At 37.6% G+C, this 24,960-nt stretch overlaps 2 protein-coding genes across 7 annotated transcripts in view; one reads left to right on the forward strand and one right to left on the reverse strand.

Annotated features, from left to right (window-relative positions):
- The window catches only part of LGALS8 (galectin 8), an 84,767-nt gene that overhangs the window by 46,328 nt on the left and 13,479 nt on the right, over positions 1–24,960 (forward strand). For 4 of the 6 annotated variants that reach the window (XM_077168424.1, XM_077168427.1, XM_077168426.1 and 1 more), the window contains one exon: positions 18,342–18,535. The exons of the other annotated variants lie outside the window; for them this stretch is intronic. In XM_077168424.1, coding sequence (XP_077024539.1) covers positions 18,342–18,491 — 150 coding nt within the window. In that variant the 3' untranslated portion in view covers positions 18,492–18,535. Of the gene's footprint in view, positions 1–18,341; positions 18,536–24,960 lie in introns of those variants that run through there. 6 annotated transcript variants of the gene reach the window in all.
- Positions 20,512–24,960, reverse strand: part of HEATR1 (HEAT repeat containing 1) — a 76,808-nt gene continuing 72,359 nt past the window's right edge. Inside the window, exons 43-45 of the mRNA XM_077168423.1 lie at positions 24,300–24,458; positions 22,742–22,850; positions 20,512–21,716 (exon numbers count right to left, since the gene is read on the reverse strand). Coding sequence (XP_077024538.1) covers positions 21,628–21,716; positions 22,742–22,850; positions 24,300–24,458 — 357 coding nt within the window. The 3' untranslated portion in view covers positions 20,512–21,627. The remainder of the gene's footprint in view (positions 21,717–22,741; positions 22,851–24,299; positions 24,459–24,960) is intronic.

Consider the following 24,960-nt stretch of genomic DNA (forward strand, 5'->3'; position numbering starts at 1 on the left):
TATATACAAAGCAAAGGAATAAAGAAGCAATAGTTTTCAGGGCACTCTTCAACAAGTGGTTATAGGACAGATCCTATTTTTCCTTCAGGCTGCTCTGGAGTATAGGAGTCTAGAGGGCCTAAATATTTTTTTATCATCACAATTGACTTTTTTTCCTCCTTTTTTTTGGTGAAAAATAGCATATATAAAAAAAGCTTTTTAAAAAATTTTTATTAATAAAATCAATCAACATGTATGAACATTCTTAATGTATGAACATTACATACTTGGTATGCAATCAGTGGCTCACAGTATCATCACATAGTTGTATATTCATCACCATGATCATTTGTCAGAACATTTACATCACTCCAGAAAAAGAAATAAAAAGAAAAAAGAAAAAAACTCATACATACCATACCCTTTACCCCTCCCTCTCATTGATTACTAGTATTTCCCTCTACCCTATTTATTTTAACATTTATTCCCCCTATTGTTTATTTATTTTTAATCCATATTTTTTACTCATCTGTCCATATCATAGATAAAAGGAGCATCAGAACAAGGTTTTCACAATCACACAGTCACTTGCAAAAGCTATGTCATTATATAATCATCTTAAAGAAACATGGCTACTGGAACACTGCTCTACGGTTTCAGATACTTCCCTCTAGCCAAAGGGGTTATCTATATAATGCATAGAAATAACCTCCAGGATAACCTCTTGACTCTATTTGAAACTCTCAGCCACTGACACTTTATTTTGTCTCATTCTTCTTTTCCCCCTTTCAGTCAAGAAGGTTTTCTCAATCCCTTGGTGCTGAGTCCCAGCTTGTTCTAGGATTTCTATCCCATGCTCCTAGGGAAGTTTACACCCGTTCCACATAGAGAGGGGGAGGGCAGTGAGTCTGTTTGCTGTGTTGGCTGAGAGATAGGCCACATCTGAGCAACAAAAGAGGTTCTCTGGGCCTAATTTCAAGTAGGCTTAGCCTGTCCTTTGCGGAGTATGTTTCATATGAACAAACCCCAAGACTGAAGGTTCGGCCTATTGATTTTGTTGTCCTCATTGCTTGCGAGAATATCAGGCCTTCTGCATATGGGGAAGTTGAATTTTCCCTCTTTCTTACCATTCCCCCAAAGGAACTTTTCAAATGCTTTTTTTTTTTGTTTCATTTTTTGGTCTTTTTTATTTTTTTTACATGGGCAGTCACTGGGAAATTAACCCCAGACTCCAGCATGGCAGGCGAGAACTCTGCCTGCTGAGCCACCACGGCCTGTCCTGCAAATACTTTTTTATTCACCGTTCAAATCACTCTAGGATTTATCAGTGCATCACTCTGGACAAACCTATAAAACCTCATGCCCTCCTCAAGGTTCCATGTAGTTATGGTGTTCAATTAAACTGTTCATATAAGTTATATTAGGAGATACACTATTCAAAATATAAATTTTGTACCAAATAAACATTTTTTCTTTCATCTCACGCGTAAGTTAAAGTTTAAAAATATGAATTACCATCTATTTTTAATACCCTGCAATATTGACATTCCTTTGTTCTTCCTCATACAAAAACATTTTTTAATTTGTACATTTAGTCTCTATCCTTGTACACTGTAGGCATTCCTAGTTTATACTGTCTTAGTCTTTATTGTCTAGCTTTCCTTCTGATTTCATTTGTGCCCCCAGCCCTTCTCCCTCTATCATTGTCACATTCAGCTTCATTCAGTGTACTAGCATTATTGTATTACGGTTAGATAGTATTGTGCTATCCATTTCTAAATTTTTACAATCAGTCCTGCTACACAATTTGTATCCCTTCAGCTCCAGTTACCCAAAATCTACCCTATTTCTATCTCCTGCTGGTCTCTGTTCTTAACTGAAATTCTCCAAGTTCATTCATTATTATTAGTTCATATTAGTGAGACCACATAATATTTGTCCTTTTGGTTCTGCCTAATCTGACTGTCCTCAAGGTCCATCCATGTTGTTACATACTTCATCATTTTATTCTGTCTTACAGCTGCATGATATTCCATCGTATGTATATACCACAGCTTGTTTAGCCACTTGTCTGTTCATGGACATTTGGGCTGTTTCCATCTCTTGGCAATTGTAAATAATGCTGGTATAAACATTGGTATAAAAATGTCCATTTGTGTGCTTGCCCTCAAGTCCCCTGAATAGATAACCTAGCAATGTATTGCGGGGTCATATGACAGTTCTATACTTAGTTTCCTAAGGAACCGCCAAACTTCCTTCTACAGCGGTTGTACCATTTTACATATAACATATGTACAAAAATAACATATATACAAAACATATATAAAATAACATATATACAAAAAAGCTATACATTTCAAACCACAGCAGCACAATTAGTTGTAGAACATATTTCAGACTTTGACATGGTTTACAATTTCACAATTTTAGGTTTTTACTTCTAGCTGCTCTAAAATACTGTAGACTAAAAGAGATATCAATTTAATGATTCAGCATTCCTATTCAAGTCATATTCATATGACAACATAGAATATAATTGTATGTTATAATTATATGTTCTATAATATAATCACCTTTGATCTTTCCATACCTCTCTTTAGGGGTGTTTGGGCTATGGCCATTCTAGATTTTTGATATTGGAAGGGTCTGTCACTAATACGGGGTGGGAAGATGGAACTATCTGATGTTCTGGAGAGGCTGGGCTAGGTTTCAGGATTTATCTGGACTAGGGACCCATCTGGAGGTTGTAGGCTTCTGGAAAGTTACTCTAGTGCCTGGAACCCTTGTGGAATCTTACATATTACCCTAGGTGTTCTTTAGAATTGGCGGAAATGGTCCTGGTTGGGGGCAGGCAGGTTATGATAGGTAGCAAGGTCTACCTGAAGCTTATGTAAAAGCCACCTCCAGAGTAGCCTCTCAACTCTATTTGAACTCTCTCTGCCAGTGATATTTTATTAATTACACTTCTTTTCCCTGGATGCTTCCAGGTCTGGATTCATCCCTGGGAATCCTCTCCCACATTGCCAGGGAGACTTTCACCCCTGGATGCCATGTCCCACGTAGGGGGGAGGACAATGATTTCACTTGCAGAGTTGGGTTTAGAGAGACTGAGGCCACATCTGAGCAACAAAATATGTCCTCCAGAAGTAATTCTTTAGGTATGCCTGTAGATAGTCTAAGCTTCTCCGCTACCTACATAAGCTTCACAGGGTAAGCCTCATGATCAAGGGCATGGCCTACTAATTTGGATATCCTTAAAGTTTGACACAATATTCAGGGGATTCCCTGATGGTAAGATTGAATAGTTCCATATTCTTTCTCCCCTCCCTCAGGGGACTTTGCCAATACTTTTTGATTATCTGCTTAATACACTCTAGGATGTTTCCAGGCATTACAATAATCTATACAAGATTAAAGGACCTCTTTCCTGTTCTGTGCTTTCTGTGTTTCAATTGTTCAAATGAGCTATACAGATAGACTGAATTAGCTTATGCACTATAGAAAATTTCAGTTCCAGATCAAATAAACCTTTTGGTCTCAAAGAGTATGTGTGGTTCTAAAATATAAACACTGTCTTCCTTATCCCTATGTTCTGAATTAATTTAACCCCAAACTGTTTGGGTTTGTTCTTATCTCTAAATATCAGGTTACATATCTAAAACAGCCTCTCAAAATCCAGAAATAATAATCACCACTCCTGATTTAATATGTCTGTTCTAAAAGTTTACAATCTAGGCCCCTGTTTTCTTATAAGCATTTTCTAAAGGTGACCTTACCATTGTTTTTTTGTTTCTGGCTAATGTTGTCTCACCAAATGTTCCCCATGTTCATTCACATCGTTGCATGCTTCACGGCATTGTTCCTTTTTGCAGCAGCACAACTTTCGTTTTTAAGTATACCCTAACCTACTTCTCTATCAGGGCATCCTTCAGCCACCTGTATTCATTGGTATCATGTAGAAGGTCCAAAATCCACAGTCCATCAACATTCTCAATTTTAGATAATTTCACTGTTCCCAAGAGACAGAAAAGCAATAAACACACCCTAGATAAGTTCATTTCTAAGTATTTGATTCTTTTAGTTGCTATTTTGAATGGAATTTTTTCTTTAGCTGACCCCTCAGCTAGGTCATTGCTTGTATATAGAAATGTTACTGATTTTTGCACATTAATTTTATATCTGCTACCTTCTTGAATTTGTTTATTAGCTCAGGTAACTTTGCTGTAGGTTTCTCAGGATCTTCCAAGTATGGTATCATGTCATCTGCAAATAATGAGAGTTTTACTTCTTCCTTTCAAATTTGGATGCCATTTATTTCTTTCTCCTGCCTGATTGCTCTAGCTAGAACTTCTGGCACACTGTAGAGTAACAGTGGTGACAGTGGACATCCTTTTCTTTTACCTGATCTTAGGGGGAAGGCTTTCATTCTCTCTCCGTTGAGTATGATACTGGCTATCGGTTTTACATATATTCCCTTTATCGGATTGAGGTAACTTAACTTTGATTCCTATGTTTTGGAGTGTCTTTATTAGAAAAGGATGCTGATTTTGTTGAATGCTTTTTCAGCATCTATCAAAATGATCATGTGATTTTTCCCTTTTGATTTGTTAATGTGTTGTATTACATTAATTGATTTCTTGTGTTGAACCATCCTTGCATTCCAGGTATAAACCCAATTGGTCATTGTGTATAATTCTTTTAATGTGCTGTTGGATTCAATTTGCTAATATTTTACTGAGAATTTTTGCATCGGTGTTCATTAGGGAGATTGGCCTGTAGTTTTCCTTTCTTATAGCATCTTTACCAAGTTTTGGTATTAAAATATTAGCTTCATAAAATGAGTTAGGTAGAGTTCCTCTTTCCTCAATTTTTAGGAAACGTTTGAGCAAGATTGGTGTTAGTCCTTTCTAGAATGTTTGATAAAATTCCCCTGTGAAGTCATCTGGCCCTGGGCTTTTCTTTGTAGGAAGATTTTTGATAACTGATTGAATCTCTTTATTTGTAATTGATTTGTTGAGATCTTCTGTTTCTTCCTGAGTCATTGTAGCTTGTTTGTGTGTCTCCAGGAATTTGTTGATTTCATCTACATTGTCTAGTTTGTTGGTGCATAGTTGTTAATAGTATCTTATGATTTCTTTTATTTCTTCAGGCTCTGTGGTAATGCACCCCTCCTTATTTCTGATTTTGTTTATTTGCATCCTCTCTCTTTTTCTCTGTTAGTCTTTGCTAGTGGCCCATCAATTTTATTGATTTTCTCCAAGAACTAACTTTTGGTTTTATTGATTCTTTCTATTGTTCTTTTGTTCTCCCATTCATTTATCTCTGCTTTAATCTTTGTTATTTCTCTTCTTCTATTTGCTTTGGGTTAGTTTGCTGTTCTTTCTCAAGTTCCTCTAGGTTTGCTGTTAAGTCCTTGATTTTTGCTCTTTCTTGTTTTTTAATATAGGCATTTAGGGCAATAAATTTCCCTCTCTGCACAGCCTTTGCCGCAACCCATAAATTCTGACAAGTTATATTCTCATTTTCCTTCATCTCCAGATAGCTACTGATTTCTCTAGCAGTTTCTTCTTTGGCCCACTAGTTGTTTAAGAGTGTGTTATTTAATCTCCATATATTTGTGAATGTTCTTGTTCTTCGGTGGTTATTGAGATCCAGCTTCATCCTGTTGTGATAAAACAAAGTGCTTTGAATAATTTCAGTATTTTTAAATTCATGAAGACCTGTTTTGTGCTCCAGTGTATGATCTCTCCTGAAGAATGTTTCATGAGCACTAGAGAAGGATGTATAACCTTGTGCTTTGGGGTGCAATGACCTATATGTATGTTAGGTCTAATTCAATTAAGTTAATTAACTACTCTGTTTCCTTGTTGATCTTCTGTCTTATTGTTTTATTTATAGAGGAGAGTGGTGTATTGAAGTCTGTTACTATTATTGTTGAAACATCTATCACTCGCTTCAGTTTTGCCAATGTCCGTTTCATGTACTTTGGAGCTCCTTGATTGGGAGCATAAACATTTATGATTGTTATATCTTCTTGGTGAATTGACCCTTTAATTAGCATATAGTGTCCTTCTTTGTCTCTTATGATGTTTTTACATTTAAAGTCTATTTTGTCCAATATTAATATAGCTACTCCTGCTTTCTTTTGCTTACAACTTGCGTGGAAAATCTTTTTCCATCCTTTCACTTTGAATCTATTTATATCCTGTGTCTCTTGTAAGCAGCAAATAGCTGGGTTATGTTTCTCAATTCATTCTGCCAATCTGTATCTTTTAAATGGTAAGTTTAGTCCGTTAACATTCAAAGTTATTACTGAAAAGGTGTTTCTTGATTCAATCATCTTATCTTTTTAATTTAATTTGTCAGATCTGTATATTCTTTTCTCTCTTTCTCTTTTTATAATTTAAGTTACCCTTAGTGGTCCTCTTCAGTTCTGTGCCTTCCTCCAGACCTCCATCTCCTGTCTTTATTTTCAGCCGGCAGAACTCCTTTTAGTATTTCTTGTAGGGCTGGTCTCTTGTTGACAAACTCTTTCAGGACTTTTTTTTCTGTAAAAACTTTAATCTCTCCCTCAGTTTTGAAGGACAGTTTGGTTGGGTACAGAATTCTTGGCTGGAAGTCTTTCTCGTTCTGGATCTTGAATTTATCATACCACTGCCTTCTCGCCTCCAGGGTTCTAGTTGAGTAGTCTGAACTGTCTTATTTGGTTTCCCTTATGTAGTAGATTGTTTTTCTCTTGCCACTTCCAGGATTTTCTGCTTCTCTTCAACATTTGACAGACTGATTAGTATGTGCCTTGGGGAAGTCCTATTTGGATTTATTCTGTTTGGAGTTCTTTGGGTTTCTTTGACTTGTATATTTATGTCCTTTATGAGGGTTGGGAAGTTTTCCCCCATTATATCCTCAACTATTCTTCCTAGCTCTTTACTCCTCTCTTCTCCTCCTGGAACACCAATGATTCTTATATTTGTATGCTTTGTTTTGTCTATCATTTCCCTAAGTTCCCACTGAATTTTTTCCATCTTTTTTGCCCTCTGCTGTTTTGAGTCCTTAAAGTCAATTATCTTGTCCTCTATATCACTTATACTTTCTTCTGTCTCTTCAAATCTGGTGTTGTATGCCTCTGGTATGTTTTTATTTGGTCAACAGAGTGATCTCTGATTTCTGCTATTTTTCTGTTTATTCTTTCAAATTCCTCTTTGTACTCCTCTACTGTTGTCTTGATCTCCTTTATGTCATTTGCTATCCCACTTATTTTATTAAGTAGAGTTTTATGAACATCTTTGATTAGTTGTTCCAACATCTGTGTTTCCTCTGGTGTTTTAATTTAGTCATTAGGCAGGGCTGTATCTGTCTGCATTGTAATATGCTTAGTGATCTACTTTCTTTGTGGAAGGTAAATATCTTGATAGATTTACTTTGGGAGTTGATTTCTTTCAGTAGTCTAAGGTCTTGTGTTTCCAGGATGGTTGTACAGCAGGGAGCAGGGCAGGTATGGGTGCAGGTTGAGGATGTTATGCTGATGCTTGTGAATGTGGGCACCCAGTGGCTAGTGAGGATGTAGCTGTGCAGGTACACTGGTCTGGGCGGGGCATAACCCTGGTTTGCACTGGTCTAAGGCATGGGAGTGTGCATGCGTGGAGCTTTGGCTGCAGATCAGTGTTATGCCTTTGTGGATTAGCGGCAGCTGTTATCTGTCTGTGCAGGTCAGCACTTTCTCAGAGCTGGGAAGTGAGGTAAGGGCTGTGTGCATGCATGGTTCTAGGACTGCTGTAAAGTGTGGTTCCCAAAGCTGAAGGACATGATTGGGTGACCATGTGCATGTGTGGGCCTGGGAGTTCCATAATCATGTGCTGAGCTGAGGGAGGGCAGGGTGAGGCTGTGTGACACTATGGGCATGGGGGATGGGCAGGGCTAGCTTAGGTATGGAGGTTAGTGCACACAACCTTTACACTGGCAGTAGCCTGTAGGGAACAGGGAGGGGGAGGCAGTGCTTGGGAGGAGTATAGGAGAAGTGGGTTGGGCTGCACTTGGGGTATGGGTGTGGGGCAGGTATGTGCACTGGGGGCTGGTGGGGTAGGGGTGACTGGAGCACGGGGAATGGGAGTGGGTGATGTGGGTCAGGTGTATGGGATGTGGGGTGAGTTGCCAGTCATGGGGCTGCTCCCAGGGAACGCGGCCTGGCTTACTTCCTAGTCCCGCGTTCCCATCTGTGCACTTCTGTGGACTCTGCGACTCTACTTCTTGATGCCAGGCTCCAGCTTTCTGCCTCTCAGTTCCTCGGCCTCTGCAACCAGGACTGCCACATGTGGTGCAGAAGGCTCTCCCAGGTCAGCTGGACTCCCAAATTGCTACCTCAGTTGCCCTCCTGTTCCTTCTCTAACTTTTCCATGGAGCAGGGCTAATCTCGGGCTACTCTAGTTGGCCATCTTCCCAGAAGTCTCCCTCTTTTTTTTTTTTTATGTGGAAATATATTATATATTCACATACTTTGTAATCATCCAAAGTCTAGAATCAGTGGTTCAGAAAATCATCATATAGCTGTGCACTTAGTATCACAATTGACTTTTTTTCCCATTTTTTTTGTGAAAACACATACATATACAAAAAACTATACGAAAAAGTAATAAATTTCAATGCACATTACAACAATTAGTTGTAGAATAGATTTCAGAGTTTGGTATGTGGGTTACAATTCCACCATTTTAGGCTTTTACTTCTAGCTGCTCTAAGATACTAGAAACTAAAAGAAATATCAATATAATGACTCAGCAGTTATACTCATTTGTTAAACCCTGCCTTCTCTGTATAACTCCACTGTCACCTTTGATCTTTCTCCCACTCGTGAGGGGTATTTGGGCTATGCCCATTCTAACTTTTTTGTGTTAGAAGGGGCTGTTGATAGTATGGGCTAGGGGAATGGAACTAGTTGATATTCTGGAAAGGCTGGCCCCTCTGCATTTCAGGATTATCTGGTCCAGGGACACATCTGGAGTTGTAGGTTTCTAGACAGTTACCCTAGTGCATAGAACCTTTGTAGAATCTTCTATAATGCCCTAGGTGTTCTTTAGAATTGGCAGGAATGATTTTGGTTGGAGTTTGGCAAGCTATGATATGTCTAACTGAAGCTTGCATAAGAGTGACCACCAGAGTAGCCTCTTGACTCTATTTGAACACTCAGCCACTGATACCTTATTTGTTACACTTTTTTCCCACCTTTTGGTCAGGATGGAATTGTTGATCACACAGTGCCAGGGCCAGACTCATCCCTGGGAGTCGTCTCCCACACCACCAGGGAGACTTTCACCCCTTTGTGTCATGTCACAATATGGGGGAGAGCATTGATTTCACTTGCAGAATTGGGCTTAGAGAGAGTGAGGCCACATCTAAGCAACAAAAGAGGTCCTCCAGAAGGAACTCTTAGGCATACGTATTGGTAGGCTAAACTTCTCTGCTACATACATGAGCTTCACAAGAGTGAGCCTTAAGATTGATGGCTTGGTCTGTTGATTTAGTTGTCCCTAAATCACCTGCTTAATATACTCTTAATATATTCTGGGATGTATCCAGGCGTTACATTAAGCTATACCGGATTAAAGGCATTCATTCTTATTCTAGGCTCCCTGTGTTTGGATTGTTTATATCAGTCTAGACAGGTTGAGTTAGATTATGTGCTATGGGACATTTAGGTTCTGTACAAAATAAACCTTTCTTCCTTTGGTCTCAAACAGTAGATGAGGTTCTCAAATACAGACAGTGTCTTCCTTACCCCTGTGTTTTTTTTTTTTTTGAAATACAGCCTCTCAGTTTATTAACAAAGTTAAGAATTCAAAAAAACATAAACCCAGCAATTCGCTACTAGGAATTTGCCTTACAGAAATTAAAGATTACATTCACACAAAAACATGCACACAAATGCTTACAGCAACCATGTTCATCATTACCCAAACTGGAAATACCACAAATGCCATTCAACTGTCGAATGGATAAAGAAAATGTGATACATCCATATAATGGAAGGAATAAATTACGGAAAAAGGTAACAGCAGGAATGAATCTCACATGCATTATGCTAGGTGAAAAAGCCAATCTTGAAGCTTCACTGTGGTTAGTTCTATATGGTATTCTGGAAAAGGCAAAATAGATAATTGGTTTCCAAGGGCTGGAGTTGTGGAAAGGGGTTGATTACAAAGTGGCATGAGGGATTTTTTTTTTTCCTGATAATGAAAACATCCTATATCTTGATTTTAGTTGTGGTTTCATGAATCTATACATTGCTCAAAACTCATAGAACTTCACATACAGAAGGACAAAGTTTCCTTCTACCTTAATATTCTAGCTCAAAAGGTAGGCACAATTAGATCTTTGCAAGAGTAAATGAGAGAAAATAGTTCAGGAATGTCCTGTTAATATTAACGAAAATGTAATTATAAAATATGATAAATTCCATAGTAATGGAACTTTAATTTTAACAAGTTAGAATCAAGATTACAGAAGCAATTCTAAAGTTAAAAAGGAATTGTTTTAGTGTCTTGTAGAAGTATACAGATCTCAAGCTTGTAGATTGCAGGTGATAACAATATAAAGAGATGTGCTTAAGAGAAATGAGACATTTGTACACCTTTATTATCCAATGAAAGAAAAGATGTGTGGAAATTCTTTCATAATAAACGCTAGCAATTATTCTTTGAAGAAAATGATACTGACCATCTAAAGGATAAACACAGTTTTATGTCATACCTCGTTCACTCTGATTTAAGACCCTACAATATAGATCACATCTTAACCAATGATTAAGGACTACACTCAGTTTGGAGGTTCCTTTCTGCATAGGGCTACCTTACTGGTTTTTTACAAATTTTTTGTTAAATTAATGTTAGTCTCACAGTTATAGTTAGTCTAATGATATGTTAAGTGTAATTGCAGAAATGTTAGTAAATTTACCTAAATCAAATATCTTACATGAGCCACTCATTTGTTATTTTCATTCAACTAATGAATTTCTTTTTTTTAACTTTTTTTATTAATTAAAAAAAATTAACAAACAAAACATTAAGATATCATTCCATTGTACATATAAATCAGTAAGTCTTAATATCATCACATAGTTGCATATTCATCATTTCTTAGAACATTTGCATTGATTTAGAAAAATAAATAAAAAGAACAGAAAAAGAAATAAAACAATAATAGAGAAAAAAAGATTATACATACCATACCCCTTACCCCTCACTTTCATTTACCACTAGCATTTCAAACTAAGTTTATTTTAACATTTGTTCCCCCCATTATTTATTTTTATTCCATATGTTCTACTCTTCTGTTGATATAGTAGCTAAAAGGAGCATCAGACACAAGGTTTTCACATTCACAGAGTCTCATTGTGAAAGCTATATCATTGTTCAATCATCAAGAAACATGGCTACTGGACACAACTCTATATTTTCAGGCAGTTCCCTCCACCTCTCCACTACATCTTGAACAACAGGGAGATATCTACTTAATGCATAAGAATAACCTCCAGGATAACCTCTTTTGTGTGTGTGTGTGTGTGTGTGTATTTTTATTAATTAAATAAAAGAAAAGAAATTAACACAACATTTAGAAATCATTCCATTCTACATATGCACTCAGTAATTCTTAGTATCATCACATAGATGCATGATCATCATTTCCTAGTACATTTGCATTGATTTAGGAAAAGAACTAGCAAAACAGCAGAAAAAGATATAGAATGTCAATATAGAGAAGAAAATTAAAATAATAATAATAAAAATATATATATATTAAAAAAGAAAAAGAAAAAAAACAAAAACAAAAGATACAAACAAACAAACAAACAAAAAACTATAGTTCAGGTGCAGCTTCATTCAGTGTTTTAACATAGTTACATTTCAATTAGGTATTATTGTGCTGTCCATTTTTGAGTTTTTGTATCTAGTCCTGTTGCACAGTCTGTATCCCTTCAGCTTCAATTACCCATTATCTTACCCTGTTTCTAAGTCCTGCTGGTCTCTGTTACCAATGACATATTCCAAGTTTATTCTCGAATGTCGGTTCACATCAGTGGGACCATACAGTATTTGTCCTTTAGTTTTTGGCTAGACTCACTCAGCATAATGTTCTCTAGGTCCATCCATGTTATTACATGCTTCATAAGTTTAGTCTGTCTTAAAGCTGCATAATATTCCATCGTAGGTACACACCACAGTTCGCTTAGCCACTCGTCCGTCGACGGACACTTTGGCCGTCTCCATCTCTTTGCAACTGTAAACAATGCTGCTATAAACACTGGTGTGCAAATGTCCGTCTGTGTCTTTGCCCTTAAGCCCTTTGAGTAGATACCTAGCAGTGGTATTGCTGGGTCGTAATCCATTCTGCCAGTCTATGTCTTTTGATTGGGGAATTCAGTCCATTAACATTTAGTGTTATTACTGTTTGGATAATATTTTCCTCTACCATTTTGGCTTTTGTATTATATATATCATATCTGATTTTCCTTCTTTTTACACTTTACTCCATACCTCTCTCTTCTGTCTTTTCGTATCTGACTCTAGTGCTCCCTTTAGTATTTCTTGCAGAGCTGGTCTCTTGGTCACAAATTCTCTCAGTGACTTTTTGTCTATAAATGTTTTAATTTCTCCTTCATTTTTGAAGGACAATTTTGCTGGATATAGGAGTCTTGGTTGGCAGTTTTTCTCTTTTAGTATTTTAAATATATCATCCCACTGTCTTCTAGCTTCCATGGTTTCTGCTGAGAAATCTACACATAGTCTTATTGGGTTTCCCTTGTATGTGACAGATTGTTTTTCTCTTGCTGCTTTCAAGATCCTCTCTTTCTCTTTGACCTCTGACATTCTAACTAGTAAGTGTCTTGGAGAACGCCTATTTGGGTCTATTCTCTTTGGGGTGCGCTGCACTTCTTGGATCTGTAATTTTAGGTCTTTCATAAGAGTTGGGAAATTTTCAGTGATAATTTCTTCCATTAGTTTTTCTCCTCCTTTTCCCTTCTCTTCTCCTTCTGGGACACCCACAACACGTATATTTGTGCGCTTCATGTTGTCATTCAGTTCCCTGATTGCCTGCTCAAGTTTTTCCATTCTTTTCCCTATAGTTTCTGTTTCTTTTTGGGATTCAGATGTTCCATCCTCCAGTTCACTAATTGTAGCTTCTGTCTCTTTAAATCTACCATTGTAGGTATCCATTGTTTTTTCCATTTTTTCTACTTTGTCATTCACTCCCATAAGTTCTGTGATTTGTTTTTTCAGATTTTCTCTTTCTTCTTTTTGTTCAGCCCATGTCTTCTTCATGTCCTCCCTCAATTTATTGATTTGGTTTTTGAAGAGGTTTTCCATTTCTGTTCGTATATTCAGCATTAGTTGTCTCAGCTCCTGTATCTCATTTGAACTATTGGTTTGTTCCTTTGACTGGGCCATATCTTCAATTTTCCGAGCGTGATCCATTATTTTCTGCTGGTGTCTGGGCATTTGATCAGATTTCCCTGGGTGTGGGACCCAGCTGGTTGAAAGGTTTTTCTGTGAAATCTCTGGGCTCTGTTTTTCTTTTCCTGCCCAGTAGGTGGCGCTCGTGGCACTCGTCTGTCTGCGGGTCCCACCAGTAAAAGATGCTGTGGGTCCTTTAACTTGCCAATCCGAATCTCGCAGTCGGCCAGGGAAACCGCGCGTGGATGGGGGGTCGCCCGCCACCGCAGCTTGGGGGAGTACCGGTCCAATTTGCCCAGCTGGCCCGAGACGCCAAGCGTGGCGGGCGGGCCCCGCTATCCAACGTTCCCAGTCGGACCGGGAAGCCACGTGTGTGGAAGGGACCCCGGTCGCCAGCCGCCCTGGCCCGGGAAAACATGCGCCCCTCAGGTATCTCACCGCAGCGGATTTTCCCTGCCCGTTCAACTGTTCCAGAATGGGGTACGCTGTCTTTTTGGTCTCTGTCGTGGCTCCGGGAGCTGTTTCGTATTGTTTCTGTTTCTTTAGTTGCTGTTCTGGAGGAGGAACTAAGACCTGCGCGTCTTACTAAGCTGCCATCTTCTCCGGAAGTCCCTACCCCTGTGTTCTTAAATACCTTAATCTTGGCCTGATTGGTTTCATTTTTATCTCTAAATACCAGGTTATACATATATAAAACAGCCTATCAAAATCTGGAAATAGCGATTACCTATCTAGACTAAATGTGACAGCTTTAAGAGTTTACAGTCTAGGTCCCTGTTTTCTTATAAGTATTTTCTAAATGAGTCCAAACAATATTTGCTCTTTTGTTTCTGGTTTATTTTGCCTCACCAAATGTCCCACAGGTTCATTCACAATATTGCATGCCTTACAATTTCTTTCCTTTTTGTAGCAGCACAATATTCAATGATATGTATTCACCGTTGTTCACCAACCTACTTCTCAGTCTTGCATCCTTCAGCCACCTCCATTCATTGGGCAGCATGTATTATGTGCAAAGACAGTAGTCCATCAACACTCTCAACTTTAGATAATTTTATCATTCCCAAGAGAAAGATAACCAATAAGAACACCATCATCAAATAGAAAATCCAAACCTCCCCTTAGCTCTTGTCCCTCCCCCATTATTTACCCCTGGTGTTGCTGTGGTACTGTTATTTTCCTGTTAAATATAGTCCATAGCATACAATAGCAATTTCCCCTCTATATGCTGAACTTATACTCTTTGTACAAGAATCATCCCTTTGCTGTAGTTCATTCAAGAATTTATTTGTAGTGTTAATCATTTGGACACACGAGTCTATAAATCCCTTTCAATCATATTCACCTTCAATATGGTAATATTATAGACCCACTAGTGAACTGCCTTCACTTCCGTCTATGCCCTTACATTTAAGTTCAACCTCATTAGCTAACCATCCACCCATCTCTAGCTTCCATATATCTCTAGGTCCCCTATACTCTGTATCGCCCTCATTTTTGAAAGACAGTTTTACTGGGTGTAGAATTCTTGGTTGGTGTTTTTTTTTTCCTTTTAGTACCTTAAAAATGCTGTTCCATTGCCTTCTTGCCTTCATGGTTTCCTGTAAGAAATTGTACTTAATCTTATTGAGGCTCCCTTGTATATACACATTGCTTCTCTCTTGCAGCTGTCAGAATTCTCTTTAGCATTATTAGCATTTGATAATTTGATTATAATATGTTGTGGTGTGGATCTATTTGGGTGTATCCTATTTGGTGTTCATTGAGCATCTTAGATGTGCATATTCATATCTTTTGTTAAATTTGGGATGTTGTCAGTTATTATCTCTTTGACTATTCTCTCTGCCCCCTTCTTTCTTCCCGGACTCCCACACATTGGTATGTTCAATGTGTTCCATGGTTTCCTCAGACTCTGTTCACTTTTCTTGACTATTCTTTCTGTTTCTCAGACTAAGTGATTTCAGTTGTCTTTAGTTCATTAATTCTTTTGTCTGCTAACTCCAATCTGCTGTTGAACCCTGTTCTAGTTTGCTAGCTGCTGGAATGCAGCACACCAGAGACGGATTGGCTTTTAATAAAAGGGGATTTATTTTGTTGGTTCTTCAGAGGAAAGGCAGCTAACTTTCCACTGAGGCTCTTTCTTACGTGGAAGGTACAGGATGGTCTCTGCTGGTCTTCTCTCCAGGCCCCTGGGTTCCAACAACTTTCCCCAGGGTGACTTCTTTCTACATCTCCAAAGGCCTGGGCTGAGCTGCGAGTGCTGAGATGAGGAATGCCGAGCTGCTAGCTTGTACTACATTGTGTTCTCTCATTTAAGCACCAGCCAATTAAGTCAAACGTCACTCATTGCAGCAGACACGCCTCCTAGCCAACTGCAGATGTAATTAGCAACAGATGAGGTTCACGTACCATTGGCTTGTGTCCGCAGCAACAGAACTAGGTATGCTCACCTGGCCAAGTTGACAACTGAATCTAACTAACACAAACCCCTTTAGGGAACTTTTAATTTCCCTTACTATAGGCTTCAGCTCTGTTTGGTTCCTTTTCATAATTTCTCTGTATTTATATTCTCTGTGTTCATCTATCATTTTCCTAAAGTCCTTTAGTTTTTTGTCCATGTTTCCCTTTAGCTGTTTGACTGTATTTAGGACCATTTTTTAAAGTCTTTGTCTGGTATGCCCCATATCTTTAAATCTCTCTTTAAAGATTTTTTAAATCTCTTCTTTGCCTGGTCCTCTTTAAATCTCTTCTTTGCCTGGTCCATGGATCCATGTTTCTTTGTATATTTTATAATCTTTTGTTGAAACCTGGACATTCTGATGTTTCAGTATATTACCACTGGAATTTATCCTGAGGTGTCTGTTCCTTAAACTTGTTTCCAGTTTATCACAGCTTTCCTTGAATACCAGGAGCTAACACAAATTTTAAAGAGATAATGGAAAAAAGGAAATACCTTTCTTAGTTTTTGAAGATTGGCCTCAGCAAGTGCTCCCCTTCAGAGTTTAGCCATACAGTAAGTTTAGAGATGCAAAAGGGTAGGATCCTCCCCAGTCCTTTCTACATGTGACTTGTGGATATGTGCATGTGGCCCTAAGAATTCTCATTTACATGGATCCAAATGTCCTGTTTCTTAGGAAACGATGTTTACTCACAGTCCGGGGCAGCTCAGAATATGTCCTACAGTCAGCAAATTACTGCCCCAGGCAGCTGTGATTTTTTTTCTGTAGGTGAGCTCTATGAGCTGTCTCTACATACAGGTCAAGTTCTGGGATGGTGAACCTGCAACTAGTGTCTTGGTTCAGTCCCTCAGGTAGGCTGGGACAGGCATATATGCTCCCATTGTGTGCTGAGGGTTACTCGGCTTGCTCCAGAACGAGTACCAGGGACCCACACTGAGAACATGGGGATGGAGGAGGACAGCCAGGGCGCTGTAAGATCCTACCAGTTTAAAATTGTCTTTTTCTTGATTTGCTGCTACCTTGTTACTATAGTCTTTTCACTGTTTTTTAGAGCTTTGAAAAAGATGTTTCTGGTAGTTCTTGCTGGTTGTTCAAAGCTTTTGTGGAGAAATGGATCCCTGGAGTGTATCACTACACCTTAAGAGGATGGTCTCTTGCCTTTTAAATGTGCTTTCATGATGATTATCTTCCATCATGCTATTGTTCTGATAGACTATAGATAACGGATTCTTTTCCCATTGTATCCAAATGATGCCAGTATGTGTTGCCTTCTGAGTTATAGTGAAGCTGAGCAGTGTGTTCTCTTGAGATTTTGTTTAATGTAGATTACTTAAGGTTCTTTCCATCTGGTTGAAACTGGGATTCCCATCATTGTTGTGGGGCTGTATCTCAGGTTATGGGATATTCTTCCCAATTCTGTTTAGTTCTAGAGCTTTCACTTCTGTCAGTTAGCTCTTATTATTCACAGAATCCCCCCTCTTCCTAATTTCCAAGAGCCATTTGCACTACTCCCATCAAAAAAATAAAGGTAGTCAATTTACTTCTTTCAGATTCAGATTTCATACCTCAGTATTGCCTCTAGGTATGGGGTTAGGTTAGCAGCTAGACTGTGCCACCCCTCTCTGCTCTGTAAGTCTCAGTAGTGGCAAGAAGCGTAGGATAGAACACAGTATAGATTCACCAGACTGGTTTTTTTTCCGTTCCAGAAACATTTGCAGAATCAGTGGTTAGGTTGTGGCATTGGGAGTGTGGAATCAGAAGTATGAAGTTCAGGTATACAAGTGACTTAAAAGGATAGTTTTTGTCACTTTTTTTCAGACAAATCTGAACTCAATTACTACACAGACTCCTAGCATACAGAATTTTGAAGAGCTTTTGAGAGAAAGACTGGGGCCAAGATATGCTGTGCTGGGATATAATGAGGATCACCAAGTAGCTGTCCAATCCTTAGCAAGTGCCATCAACTGAGATTTCATATCAGTTGTATGACTTGGGAAAGATCCTAAAGTTTGAGGAAGACAAAAGCTGGATCCAACTCCCTTGCTTCCTTATCTTTTAGTTGGAATAAGATCCTTGGTAAATGAGGATCAAGATACCAGCAATTTCTGGAGTTCTGAAACACTTGGTGAGGAGTAATTTTTCCCTTCCCAAGGAGCAAGGGGCACGATAGGGCTGTTGTGGGGAGGGGGTGTGGGAAGGCCAACAAGGCCCTAGGGATGGTATACATAAATAGAGACTAACTTCCCTGAGCAGGACAAGGAAGGAGGTGCCACTAGGTATGTTAGATTAGGGTCTTAGAAATCACGGAGGGTAGTCAGCAGCAGCAAGCTGGAGAACTTTTTGTAGACCTTTTTGTAAAGCAAACCAAATGGTTTTATTTCTTGACACTCTATTAGTGGGCAACAGACAAAAATTCTTAAACCAAGGGAAACCACTGATGACGTGTTTACTTTCCTTTCAGATGATAATTTATTGTGATGTTAAAGAATTCAAGGTTGCAGTGAATGGGGTACACAGCCTGGAGTACAAACACAGATTTAAATGGCTTAGCCATATCGACACACTGGAAATTGATGGAGATATCAACTTACTGGAAGTGAGGAGCTGGTAGTTGACATGACTGTTAGAAAAACAAATACAAAACAGCTTATGTAATATTGGCCTTGTTAAAATTCATCTCACTGTCATTATATTGTTTATATCTTTAAAGTGAACTTGCATGGTTTTAAGTCCTGTTGTGTGTTCTCAGTCTTTGCCATGCAGTATGACTGTCTTGCAAAGAATGAGAACATCTGAGGCCAAAGCAACTTTAAGTTAAAAGGCCATTAAGGCCACTCTGTTCTTGCCCACCTTGGCCTCCTTTTTTTAAACCTCCACTTCACATTCAAGTATTTATTAAGTGCCTACTATAATACAGGAGCTAACATGCATTGATCACTTATTGTCTGTCAGCATTGTGCTAGAAGCTGGGGATTTACCTACATACAATAATGGAGACAAGTATGTTCATTGTTTCCTTGAGCTTAGAATCTTCTGTGAGCTATCAATGTGCAACTTTTTTTTTTTTTTTTTGCCTACAGGAGTTGCTTAAATTCATCAGGAGTTTTTAAGAGATAAAACATAGTTACTAAGCTATTAAATAACCTAGATGCTAATTTATAGAAGACACTGTACCTTCCCTTTGGAGCACTTTCATCATTTATAATCGAAAGGGTTGATGTTGACTTCAATCTGGCATTTACTTTTCTTTAGCATAATAAAAATTTCAGCCTTCCTGGTCATGAACTTTACCAAATAGTTAACATAATGAAATCTGAGCACAGCAGTTTGAGGCAAAACAAAGCAAAAAATAAGTGATTTTGAAATTACACTGATGTGTTAAGCTCAAAGAGCTGATTTCTGTACCAGTAAATTCTTATTTCAGAAGATTTGAACACACTCAGAAAGTTTAAGGTAGAGGTCATATGAATTTGGACTTTAAAATGTTTGTGGGTAACAAAAAAGCAATGTCAAGATTAGACTTAATGAGTGTTTATAAAATAGGCACTATCAGAAAGTAGGATATTGGTTTCTCAAACCAATGAAGAAGGTGGAGAAAGGTAACGTAGAAGTGTATTGCCTGTTCGCACGCAAACCAACATTTGCCTGTTTGCTCTTCTAAAGATCAGGCCACCTATCATCTTTAGCAATTCAGACCAAAACAGTTTTCCACTCTAAATGATTAAAAAGCAACCTGTGGGCGGGCAGTGGTGGCACAGTGGCAGAGTTCTTGCTTGCCATGCCAGAGACTGGGGTTGGATTCTCGGTGCCTACCCATGTGGAAAAAAATAAAAATACAACCTGTATCAGCAAGTTAAATTATGTATCAGCAAGTTAAATTATGTTTCTGCAATTTTTTCTATTTTTTGAAGTGAATTAGCAGAAATTCAACATAGAATCCTTACAGGTCAGATATTGTTACAGGAAATTTCAAAGGTTTGGGTGGGAGTGGAGCGCAAAAAGAAGCTATATCAGTCATATCGTTTCAACATTAAATTGCTGAGCTGAATTCTGCCAGGATCTAGGAATGTTTTATTTATTTGCATCCACATATTTGAAAGAAACCTTTAACCTACTTATTTTTTTTTTTTTTTTTTTTTTTTTTCGAGGGAGGAAGGAAAGACAGAGAAGGAAGGAAGGATGGAAGGAAGGAAGGGAGGAAGAAAGGGAAACATTTTTAAACATTTTCTTGTTTTATTATATTTTGTTTGTTTGTTTGTTTTTTACATGGGCTGGGGCCGGGAATCGAACCGAGGTCCTCCGGCACGGCAGGCAAGCACTCTTGCCCGCTGAGCCACCGCGGCCCGCCCTCTTTAACCTACTTATTTTTTAAAACACTCAGAGTAGAAATTCCTAGCCCTCAATTATTTCCCCCCTCATGTTAAATTTATTATCATATAGTCTCGCCAAGTTCAAAAAGACGTTTAGGGTGGTGCAGGGAAAGCTGTAGAAGGCAATAAGCCTTTAGAATCCACCTGGGTTAAAAGTCTAACATTTTTCTTATAAGTTTTAAACATAGTTCATTTTAATTTTTCTTTTACACTGAAGTATTACTTTGTGTTTCTTTGATAGATTAAACACAAAACACAAACTTTTAAGATTTTTTTTGTAAGGAAGCTATTTGTATTTATTAATGAGTTTTATTGAGACATCTCTTAAAGTGAAATATGCATTCCTAGCAAGCTCCATCTCTAAATTACAAGTCAGCCTTTTGCTTTTTGTCACAATTCAATATTAAATTAGATTAAAGGCTTTCAAACTCAATGGGGAAAAAAGAAAAGAAAACTCAATGGGAACATTCTATGGAATAGTTTTTAGACTCCTTAAAAAATAAAGGCAGATTTAATTTTATTTGAGTCCTTACCTTTCAGTGTCTTATAAGACTTCAAAGCATTAGAAAAAAGGTCTCTTGAAATTTAATTATTTTCTTTCTCATAAAAATAATTCTTGGTTAACCACCTATGGAAATAGAATTTGTAATCCTGGAGAGGCTTCTCCATCCCACATAGTATTTCTGGGCTCTTTCTACTTATGTGATCAGCCAAGTGTGGGTTGTTTATAAGCATTATATTGCCCCCATTCACCCCTGAAAAGACTGAAGGGTATAGGATGTAATCGTACTCTGAGTGAAAAATGAATTCCAGAACTACTTCCCTCTATGGGGAACACACACAAAAATTAAGGCTTAAGTGCCATCTACCCAAAATGAAATGTAAAAACCCTAATGGCTTTAAAAATAGAAAGTATTTCTATTGTGTGTTTGAATAACTTGAACATTTTTTGAAGTAGAGAATTAATTTGAGTGAAACCTAACATGGATACCATGTACATAATATATTACTTTACAGAGTTAATAAAGCTTTACAGTCTAAATGAGGTGCCATTAGCTTTGGGTGCTAAATTTAAATGTCATATTAATAATTTCAATGAGAAAAGACTATAATAAATGTTTAAACAAACACAGCAAGCTGTATAGAACACCATGTATCATTTACTCTTTTGGCAAAACTATACAACTGGCAGGAGAGCCTTATATGGTAGCACAACTTGGGTAGAAATTTTGTAAAGAAGTGATTAAATATTTATAAGAAGTCCACATAGGTGTTAAGTCACCAACAGTAATATGGTACCAAGCACCCAAATATAAAAACGTAAAAAATAATTATGAACTCTGAAAAGAGAATGAAACACCAAAAAAAAACAAAAATTCAGAAGTAGTCCTGGAGTGGCTCTCCCAAGATAACTTCCAATTGCTGAATAGTCTTTTGACATTGATGTTCTACTTCTTCACATTCATCTGAAGAAAAAAAAAATCAAAATTAAAATCTGTCATTCTTTTTGCCTCAATTATCATTAATCTGACTTAATGCCTTACTTTCTTGCTTTCTCTGGCATTTATTCAGACAGAATGAAATGAAGCAATTAATGAATCATTAAGTATCATGGAATACATCTTCACACTCCTCCACTCTGACTACATTCTATGCTTAGACATAAGGTCTACTTGGAAACTAAGAACCCTGAAAATAGCTGTACACCAATCAAAATTCAAAATCTGTAGCAATGCCACTCCTTTAGTAGCTCACAAAGCCCCACTCCAGGACATAAGAAACAAAGGAAAATGAAATTCTTTTTTTAGATAAACAGTGACGCAATAAAAGATATTTATGCCATCCCTACTTAATAATATTTCCTATTTCTTGGGCTGTGTAGTAAGTAGTATATAGTGCTTAAGAGCATATGTTCTAGAATTGTGCAAATATGGGTTTCAACCCCAGCTCTACCATCACATTCAGCAGCTTTGTTACATTATCAAGGTATTTAATCTTTTTGAGCACCTAGTTTCTAACTCTAAGACAGGGATAATGGTATATTCCTCACTGTGAGGATTAAATGATAATCTATGTAAAGCACCTAATAGAACATCAAATAAATATTGATCATTATTATAGGTGGATGCCCCACTGCTTCATGGCACTAGACATTTTGATTAAATAACCCTAGAACTAGGGACCACAATATTCAAATATATAAATTTATGGCATTAATGAAAAAAACAATACTATAGTCTGTTTGAGTACCATCACAAAGGAGTGAAACTTACACTGTGAGCAAAGTCCCAAATAATGAGAAGCCCATCACCTCCTACTAGCGCCTCCTTCACCCCACTCCAAGTATGGACCTGAGTCTATCATATTTAAGACTGGCAACAAAGAGGTGGGCTGGGCCAGTTGCCAATCATGTTACATCCAAATCTGCATGGTAACTGGGCACAGTTCCACAGAATTTTACATAATTATTTCTTAACAATTTGGGGATTACCTTCCATCAGTTCTGCTAAGAAAGGAATGGATTCTGGGAGCAAGACAATATAATTCTCTCTTAGTTTCTCTGCCAATGCTAACACAGTAATCAAAGCAGCAAATCGGACCTGAAAAGGAGAAAAGGGTAAAAGCATGACTTAAAAAAAACAAACCAAAAAACCCAGTACAGCAATATTTATCTTATAATCTGGACTGACTTGAGATAAACTCTTAACTTTTTAAACTAAATGTTATTTCACAGGAATTTATTTCAATTATGTCCACTCAACTTTCATCTTAGAATGCCAGTTTATTTAACATTTGGGATCTGTTTGTAATATAGGCAATCTCATAAACAGTGGTTTCAAATTGTATTCCAGTATTGTAGATGTTTAATATGATTGTCTTTTATATTTTCCCTTAAAAAAAAAATGCTACAAGCAAACTCAAAGTATGTCATCAAACTTAACTTCAGCGGAGCTCACTAGCTTACAGATGAACCCAGCTGACCGAGCTGAGGCTGGCTCTTGCCGTCTCCGGGCAGGCGTCCCGCGTGTTGGTCCCCACTTGCAGCCCCCACTACAGTGGTGATGCTCCATAGCACCCACTCACATCATGCTCTCATCTCAACACTGAATAAAAAACATTTACTATGTCATAAGATCCTCACTGAGATAGTTTTGGAACTTAAAAAAAAGTTTTAGATATTTCTCATGTGACATGTTGATGACAAGGAATTAAAGTTTTTTGGTACTGTTTAGAATTCACTTGGAAAGTCTTTCAAGTTCTGGTATAATAAAGAATATTTGGACACTGCAAGGTGAGTTGTTTAAAAACCATTTGTTATTACCTATGTTCAGTCATGATTTTCTTGATACTGTGCAAACAAAATACTAAAATCAGTTGATGCTACAATTTGTGTAAGAATCTATGCTTTAAAATTTGAGGATTCATCAAACAACCTCATTGTTCTCATTATTTCATAATAAATAAATGATATAAAATTGAACTTATAAATCCTATTAATAAAATTCTGCTTTAGTCTGTTTTGTCCTCTGGGATTCTGATATGATAATTAGTTTGAAAACTCTGCCAGTCAGGTGAAGAATTTCAACTTTCACTCTGTCTACCCATGACAGTGTATTTCTACCACCACCACCTATGTTAATAAAATTGTAAGCCTACATACAATGAAGATTAAAACATTGTTCTAACTCAAAGGATTGTTCTGTGGATACCAAAAGCATCTCTTTGGTAGCACACTGAAATCTGAACTGCATTTACAAAATAGAAGGAATTATACTTTAAGTATCTGTTATTCAAGACAAAGTATTTTAACACTTCTAAGAGTATAACACACTATAGGGGTAAGGGGATTGCTACTTATAAATACCCTGTAGGTAAAAACTAAAAAGTTACCAGGCTCAAACTTCTGCCTAATACAGCTAAACCTCTAGAACTAGATAAGTAGCAATATTTTCTCCTGCTAGTTTACCAGGGTTCTATGTCCATGACCATGTTAAGTTTATGCAATACAGTGAAATACCCAGCATCTATGGTGGTCAACAGTTCCTAACCTTGGGTGAGGAATCTCTTGTCTTTAGCAAAATCTGGTAGTTCAGGGGTTTCCAAAGAGAATCATCTGCCATGGCCACGGAAAACTGTGCAATACATGGTACCAGGTGCGTCACCACTCTTTCCTGGAACTTCTCATCTCCTCCAAGCCTGTTTTCAAGCTGTTAAGAATGAGACAAGGATTTTGAACGATAATGTTTTTTTTTCTCTGCCTGAAAAATTACTCAATGTATAAATAATGTTTTATTGGCCTTTATGAATTAGCAGTATCAAAAAACAAGTACTATTCTAATACTCTCTCTCTAGAGCAAAGCTCCCACTTCCTGGAACTTCCATGAGTTTGAAATCTATGGGGAATTCAAATGGAATCTCAGAATTTAGCATCATCCCTTTCCCTCTAGCAGAGCATCCTGGATGAGTTCTTTCAGAGGGAAGACAAACCCTGAAACATTCTCAGTTTTTGAAATATAATTTAACCATGAGACCTTCTATGTCTATCTTTTGAAAAATTCAAAATAAAACATTTATGATGAAAATGAGTACATTCATGAAACATGAGATGTCAAATTTGAAATACAAATTTCATTAATACTTAAAAATGCACAATGCCTAGTAAGCCATCATTTTAGTATCAGCAAAGTTTTAACAGTGATGATTCTCTCA

This window comes from Tamandua tetradactyla, chromosome 7, assembly GCF_023851605.1.
Source record: "Tamandua tetradactyla isolate mTamTet1 chromosome 7, mTamTet1.pri, whole genome shotgun sequence".
In the NCBI taxonomy this organism is placed as follows: domain Eukaryota; kingdom Metazoa; phylum Chordata; class Mammalia; order Pilosa; family Myrmecophagidae; genus Tamandua; species Tamandua tetradactyla.